Source organism: Haliaeetus leucocephalus, unplaced genomic scaffold (assembly GCF_000737465.1).
Source record: "Haliaeetus leucocephalus isolate CR32 unplaced genomic scaffold, Haliaeetus_leucocephalus-4.0 Scaffold165, whole genome shotgun sequence".
Classification (NCBI taxonomy): Eukaryota; Metazoa; Chordata; class Aves; order Accipitriformes; family Accipitridae; genus Haliaeetus; species Haliaeetus leucocephalus.
In genome coordinates, this window is record NW_010972601.1 from 17,801 (window position 1) to 25,762 (window position 7,962).

The window sequence follows — 7,962 nt, forward strand, 5'->3', positions numbered from 1 at the left end:
GAAAAAAAAAAAAAGAGGGGGGGGGGGGGGGGGGGAAGCTCTAGTTTCATGATACAGGGATTCATGGTGGCAAACCTTATTGAGTATTCCTGCTTCCCTCCAGTGCTGTGGCCTCATCCTGCAAATCAGTTCAGCGAACTGATCCAGGTTTAAATAAAAAACAAACATGAGGATGGGAACTCCTTAAGCCAAAACTACCACAGAGAAGAGGGTACATGGAACATGTCCTGAGAGATGTCATGAACTGGCAAGGAAACAAGCAACAAACAGCAACACAAAGCCAGAGGATCTCCTTCTTGTAGAACAGTTTACATGGTTTCTTCTGGGAATATTAGATTTGCTGTGAAATTAAACACACAGCAATACTTCCCAGCCTTGGTAAGCCTGGGGATGTTTTATGAGAGTGACAAAAGGACAGAAGCTGAGATCAGGCATCCACCACAGTACCGTTCTCCTTTAACCAGTGAAAGGGGAAAAATCCCTTCCATTTCTAACCCCTTTCTTTCTTACCTTCCTTCCATGTTAAGGATACACATCAGCTCATCCTCAAAAAAATGACCTGGGCACCCAAGAGTCTCAATGTCACTGAATCCATCACAGGGGACCTGTCAAACCAGACAATGAGTTATGCAGAGCACAACAGATTCTTCCCAAAAGAACATAATTTCATAAAAAGTCTCAAAACCAATTTTGTTCTATTTTTTAAAATTTATGTAAGATCTTAAAAACGTCCAGCTCACCACATACTCAGTCTCTGCTCTACGGATTTATTACAAGGATCCATTGAGAGCCCCAGTAGCACCCTACAGCTATTTGAGCTAACTACTACAGCATTCAGGGCTCCTACAGTGGGTGTATGGACCAGCAGAAGCATACCAGATCTTATGCAGGCTGGGCCCAAGCTGAAAGTAATTTTAAGGTGGAATCAACTTTTGTCTGTGGTTGACGGAACCTCTACATATGCTCCCCCATGTAGAAGACTGGTCCTGGGGGAAGGAATGAAGGAGCAGGAACCTTCATTTTTTGAAACAGTCACTTACATATCTCTATTCAGAAGAGCTATCTTCTTCCAGAATTCTTTTTAAAACTTTGGTTGAACTGTAAGAAATCTATTTGCTTTCAAGCTTTTCAGTATAGGGCATGGGCTAATACAGTAAGGAGAAAACGATTCCCATCATACAGTATCTTAGCAGGTACTCTGCAGGATCTAGCAGAACTGGGTTGAAAGTCTCTTCCCCTCAATTCTCAGCAGGGAATCAAGTTGCAGTTTCTAGCCCCACAGGAGAGTATCCTCATTATTAGGCCTTCGGGTATTGCTGAATAGGCTCTCAGTACTCTTTGCATACGTGATTAAAACAGTAGGAATCCAGGAGCCTCTGCCCCCAGTTAATGCCCTGACACATATCTCTCCATGGTCAAATATCTATTTGCTGCAACTACTGTGGAAGTGTTCAAAAAGAACAGCTAAGAGATATGCATCTTCAAACACCCTACTGGCCCCATGGCCTTTTTCTCCAGGTGTAAAAACCCAGGTGCCAACCTTTGCTTAAAATCAGCTCAGAGGATTTCAACATGGGTCTCCTGTATCTTAGGGGAATTCTCTACTGGGCCACAACATATTCACAAAGGAACCACAGAAGGGTGAACTTTTTAATTCAGCCAAAGTTACGGGCAGTGTTTATGCCTATTTCACAGAACTTCAAGTTGACCCAAATGGTACAGCTAGCCAAAACCCACAGCCATCAACTAAGCAAACAGACAATGAAATAACTGTTGCTCCACATGCAGGTAAGTCTCTCTGAGAGACTACATCTTCACCTTTTTCACACTGAATGCAAAAGCATCTTGGTGTCATGGCCAAGTAAAGAACTTAAATATACTTTCCAATTCAGTGAACCTATTGCGCCTTGGTCCTGTTTTCAAATGACTTCTGACAACTCACAGAACGCATCCTTGCACAAGGTCTGCAGTGAGATAAATTCATAGGCCGTGGTATGTGTCAATAAACTATCAGTCCTTCAGAAGTTTCCAGAGCCAGGTCTGAACATGCAGCAATGAGCAAAGAGTTTTTAAAGCTGCAGCAGCAATAGCTGAATGTGATATGCAAAGTGCACTTTGGAGTCTGCAGTTCCCACCTTTGGATTTTGAACTGTCTCTCCCCTTTTGGCTGGTGATCTAGCATTTTCACACAAAGTAAGGATATACAAACCTTCTGACTGCATAGTTGAAAAGATGTGAAGAAAGAGGAAAGACAAACTAATAAAAAGTACTGAACAAGTAGCGAGGCTACTTGTGGCACATACATAGAGAAGATGACTTACATGTTCTGAGAAGAACCTTTTGGAGAAGGAAGCTACAATTCTCCGGGCTTCTAGACCAGCATTGTGCCGTGCTTTGTATTCTTCAAGCCAGCTAACACTGTCTGTGTGGCTATAGTATTTCAGCAGCGATGGCCATCTACACAACAAGATATAAGTGAACAGCTTCATTAGTATTTCAACATCACTGAGAACCTCCAGAACTGTAAAATGTTGTTTATTGTAACCACATGACTTGAGGAGCTGAGACACTGCCAGGACACAGTACAACTTTAAATATAATTGTATAAATTAATTCAATGACTGACTCAAACATCAAAGCATAGATCCAACTGATTTCACCTGCATATTAATGGCTATTTAGAAATAAGCTCTCCTGAAGCCTGCCAACACAAAACCTTCAACAGGTTCATACTTCAGGTATTTCAATATCTAAATATCCTAACTTTTGAGATTTCCTCTAGAGTTTTTCAAGATAAACACAGGTATCACATTAGTAGAAGAGAGGCAGGGTTTTATAATAAAAAAAAAGTTTGCCATTCTGAAGATGTATCACATGTAAGCTAACCTGTCACCTAATAGAATGAGAATTCATTATCCTGTGTTCCCCCTACTACTTAAAAGGATGCACAAAACAGAGCTCCCTCTATTGCCCTTGCTGATGGCAAAGTCTACTGGAGGAAAACAGAATTCTGAAGTCAAATTGTGACAGCTAAATGCTTTTGCAGTTCATTTTTAATACAAGAAAGAATTATTTAACACCCCCCCCCACCACCACCTTTCATGTAAAAGAAAGCTGTACCTGCACTACTGAGTCTAAAAGTCCAAAAGCTAAAACATATTCCACAGCTTACTAAGAAGTGTTTCAAGGTTCAACTAAAAACCTAACTTCAGGTAACATTTTGGAGGCTATTAGCAGCAGCACCTTTTCTAATCAAGTGGGCACATGCTGCAACAACGCAGCCCTGTGCAATAAAATACATGCCAGCGCAGCAATACCCATGACTGTTCTGAAGATACCATGATCATTTGTTTATGAAACATGAAGAAGAATCAGCACAGATGGAAATATTTTGGACAGCATGGGAAAGCAAGCTGAGAGAAAGGCCTCTTGTAATTTACAGGGGGGTTTATTTCACATTTTGAAATTCTGTTCATTATTACTGTTTTTTACAAAACATTTTCCTTAAGCTACATGGATTGCCTTAGGTTCTTTTCAGGTTATATATATATACACATATAATATTATATATATATATACACACACACATACTTTTATCTATCTTTATATTTTTACCTTTCTAAATAGCGAGAATGCCAAATGTTTAAAGTACTACTTCTGTATAAAAATTATTACCAACTGACCAAAATGCAGTTATGTCTGTCCACACATGGAAGATATTTTACTACCAGTTAATAATAAAACTACACTGCAACTGCAGTTACAAAATAAAGTCAAAGACCAACCAAATAACTTCACATTACATAACAACCTCTCTCCTGATGGTTCCCTAGCCATTCATCTACTGCTGAAATGCAGCCACGTCATAATAACAATTACAATTGTTTATTTCAGGATGAGAGACAATAATTTCTTGGGTTGAAATTACAATTAAAATTTTAGGGAGATAAAGTGCAATTACTCACAATGGAATCTAGCCAGGACGACAAGGTCAATGTGCAAACTCCTGCCAAAAGTTCTATTATCAAAGACAGGGAGGACAGCAGCATGTGCTAATCACCTACTACATCCAATTTCAGCTGCTGGATCTCAACCACTTTTAAACTTTCACATTTGCTTCACAAATTAGGGCCACTGAATTGGTGAAAGTATCTGGCCAGCCATCCCAAGCCATAGCTCAGTGAATTGGGAAAATCATTCAGTAGCCTTTTTCACCCGTGAAAAGAGAATAACCCTCTCATTTGAGTCATGCTAAATTTTAGACGCCAAGTGGCAATTAGAGAAAGCAATATTGCTACTTTTGCTGTGCCAAAACCCAGACGAAACCAGGTAGCAGATGAGCATGCCCCATTCTAGATAGGTTGGCGGCCCCAGTGAAGGAGTGCTGTTTCTAGAACTGCTGAAACCAGCGCAGCATAAGCGATACAACGCTCATGCTTTATTCCCAGCTAAAGTGTTAACAGTTTCCCCGATTACAACACAGCTACGCCCTCATCAGGTACCTTGTGACAGCCTTGGGGGGAAACTAAACTCACAAGCAGCAAAAGTCGATGCAAAGGATTTTGGTTTCTGTGAAAACAGCTCTCCCAAAAGCACTGCAAAGAAACAGCTCTCTTTGCTGTTAAGGCATTAGCCCTGCAACAGGACAAGTCTTGGTGGTTGTTTTGGAAGCTGCCAGCGGGACCAGGGAGGCCAATGGATAACCCCATGTGGGCCTATGTCCGTACCGCTGCCAGACCCCAGGCTGGATCTGGGGACTGCAAGTAATTCAAGTGCCCGGCTGTGGAAGGGGCCACAATGATGGTTTCCCCCCGAGCAAGGGCCTGCAAAGATGGATCTCCTCCAAGCGGCAGGCTCAGCCTGGTCGCACGCCCTGGGATTTAGGAGGGGAAGCAGCCTTGCAACAGCCCCCGCCATCCCTGCTCGGGAAGGACACCCACATTTCCAGCTGTCAGACGCCCAGCAGAGAGCTGCAGAGCTCGTCCAACCCACGAGGGGTTCAGCATGCACCTCGAGGAGCCGGGAACAGAAGACAGACAGGGATGGGATGGGATGGAGGGGGGACACTTCCACCTCCCCAGGAGCACCCGGGCCCTCCCGGGTCCCACCGTCCCCGCTGCCAGCCGAACCCCCTCAGGCCGGGGCCCGGCCTGCGCTGACACGGCCTCCCCCCCCGGCCCCGGGCAGCCCTCGCCCTCCCTCGCCAAGCCGCATCCAGCCAGCGCAGCCCCCCTCCCCGGCAGGCCGTGCCGTGCCGGGCCGTGCCCACCTGAGGCGAAAGCGTTCCCGCCACACCTTGCCGCGGGGCTGGCACGCCTCACGCAGCCGGCGGCAGGTGCACGACACCCGCCCGATGTCGGCGGCTCCCAGCACGTCGCAGCAGAGGATCAGCTCCAGCAACTCGCCCGGCAGGTCCGTCAGGCCCATCGTCCCGTCGGCCTCGGCCTCCGCCGCGCCCCGCGGCCCGCCCGCCGCCGGGCCCTGGCTCTCCGCCGCCGCCATCTTGGATGTTTACCTGGGCGACCCCCTTCCCCCGGAGGGAGGGGTTAGGGAGCGTCTCCCGCTTCCGGCGCGGAACGAAGGCGGAGGAACGGCCCGGGGAGCGTCTGCCAAGTGCGGCCGCTTCGCGGAGCGGCGCCTTCCCTTTATAGGCACTAGGGAGCGTCTGCCAAGTGCCGCGGCGCAGAAGCGCGGCGCGCCGCCTCTCCGGGTCAAGGGCAGCGGCGGGGGCTAGGGAGTGTCTGCAAAGTGCCTGTCCGCCGGCGGGAGGTGTCAGCTCCCAGGGTCGGTGGGGACGCGGGCCTGGGGAGCCCCCCAGACCCTCCAAACGCCGTGGCGGGCTGCAGGGAGCCAGGTGGATGCGAGTGGTTTGTGCCCGTCTCCCCCGGGCTAACAGGGCCTGGCAGGGCCGAGCTGAAAGGCTGGCTGAGGTAACCCTGCCGCCATGTCTGCGGCAGCACCTGAGGTGATGCTGCCGCCATGTCTGCGGCAGCACCTGAGGTGATGCTGCCGCCATGTCTGCGGCAACCTGAGGTGATGTTGCCGCCATGTCTGCGGCAGCACCCCAGTGGGGACGGAGGTGACACCAGCACGGTGTGCGAGGTGGCACCGAGGTGCCTGCCACAGCGTCTGGGGTAACGACATGGCGATGTCTTGAGGCAGCGCCGCTGCCGTGGCTGAGGTCACGCTGGTGCCACGTCTGAGGTCACGCCGTCGTGGTCTCCGAGGTCACACTGCTGCTGTGCCTCAGGTAACACCACGGCAGTGTCTGAGGTCACGCCGTCGTGGTCTCCGAGGTCACGCTGCCGCTGCGTCTGAGGTGTAACTGCAGCGATGTCTGAGGTAAAAGTGCCGCCGTGTATGCCGCGTGCCCCTCACGCCGGCCTGGCGCTGGCGGGGGAGCAGCCCTTCGCTCCTGCACATGGATGCCTTTCGTCCTCTCGCCTGCTTCTTGCAGACAACTTAGGATCTCTCTGCCCTGATCACATCTGTGTCCTGCTGCTCTGCAGGGAGCCCTAAGAAGGGATCTGTTTAAATAAAGGCACATTACTACCCCCTTGCAACAGCACACTACCTTCCCATGTAAAAAGCCATGCCCGTACTTCTGGCTCATTCACCTGGCCACATGCAGCCATTCTTTTTGCCCAGGTCTCTCAGGTTCTCCTAGGAGTACTGCTGCTGTGTTACCGAGGCTCCAGCATTAAAAGTTGCCCTGGATTGTGCGCAGACAGCCCTCCTTACTTGACTGTGGCATTTTCCCAGTGGATGTGCTATAAATGATGTGAAACATGTAATGCTGTGACTCAAGCAGCCTTATAAGAAAGCGTTCCTGTCTTGCAGATCAATAGATAATGCTGAATGACGCCACCATCCTATTTATAGCGCTCCGGCATTACAGGTAGCGAACCAGAGCAAGGCCAAGATATCAGGAGAGGCCTTTCAGCATTGAAACTCAAGCTATAAGAGAAGAACAAGGTCTGCTAGAGTTTAGTTCACTTTTTTATTTTGACCGTAATGCAAACAGGCATAAGTATTCCATAAAATCAGAAGATTGGAACTATACAGAAAGAGGTGCATGCTTTAGAACAGTGTGGATATCTTGCAAACAGAGCCAGAGTCAGTCCGAGAGAGGGGGCTGGAGTACATTGTACGAATGGCAGAGATTTTAGCAGCATTGAGAGCTCAGAGGTAGGGGAAAAACATGTTCCTGACCGCTTAAAGCACTGGTATGATCAAATACAACACTGGCTCATTCCTGCTCCCACTATCCCCACCCCTTTACTCCTCAGAAGAAACCTACCTTAGGATCACACGAAAAGCTACAAAATAAGCTAAGCCCCTCTCCACACATACCTGTCTTATGGGATGCAAAGTGAGAGTAAAGACAATGTGCCAGTCTTAAATCATGGCATCATTTTATAAACCAAATGAAGGCACAGTGACATGAGGAGGTGCTGAGGGGAAGGAGGAAGGAGCAGGAGGACCAGAGAGCAGCGAGAGGTTGGAGTCCCATCTAGCAGAGCAGAATTTACCCACACCTGGAAAGTTTAGAAAACCTCTGCAATGGGAAGTTTGGGAGTTGCCTGCCCCAAAGCTGCTACCCTTCACAGACCGGTCCCCTTTCTCATCTCGGCACCACTGCTTTTCAGGAAAAAGGCCACCAGAAAAAAAAAATTCCAAACCAACCTTTGAGGCTTACGCTTTTCAAAGGTGCCTAAGGGAATCGAGGGAATAAATCCCTGTTCCCATTACAAAAATTAATTGGCACTGAATATCAAATTCCCTGGGCAGCTGGCAGAACTCATGTTTCTAACTACACGCAATCTAAAAAGCAATGAGTCCTAGCTGAAAGTCATCTTACTCTGTTCATCTACTGCCTAGGGAATTGTGTACACTCTAGAAGAGCTGGGGATGTTGCTGCAGACCAGGGAGCCTATTCTCAAGCTCATTTCAGCGTACAGA

General features: G+C 48.1%; 1 protein-coding gene across 2 annotated transcripts in view; it reads right to left on the reverse strand.

Moving 5' to 3' along the window:
- Positions 1-5,459, reverse strand: part of FBXO21 (F-box protein 21) — a 21,674-nt gene extending 16,215 nt beyond the window's left edge. For both annotated transcript variants that reach the window (XM_010563315.1, XM_010563316.1), the window contains exons 1-3: positions 5,270-5,459; positions 2,322-2,457; positions 511-605 (exon numbers count right to left, since the gene is read on the reverse strand). In XM_010563315.1, the coding sequence (XP_010561617.1) occupies positions 511-605; positions 2,322-2,457; positions 5,270-5,427 (389 nt within the window). In that variant the 5' untranslated portion in view covers positions 5,428-5,459. The remainder of the gene's footprint in view (positions 1-510; positions 606-2,321; positions 2,458-5,269) is intronic.
- Between the last annotated feature and the right edge of the window lie 2,503 nt (positions 5,460-7,962).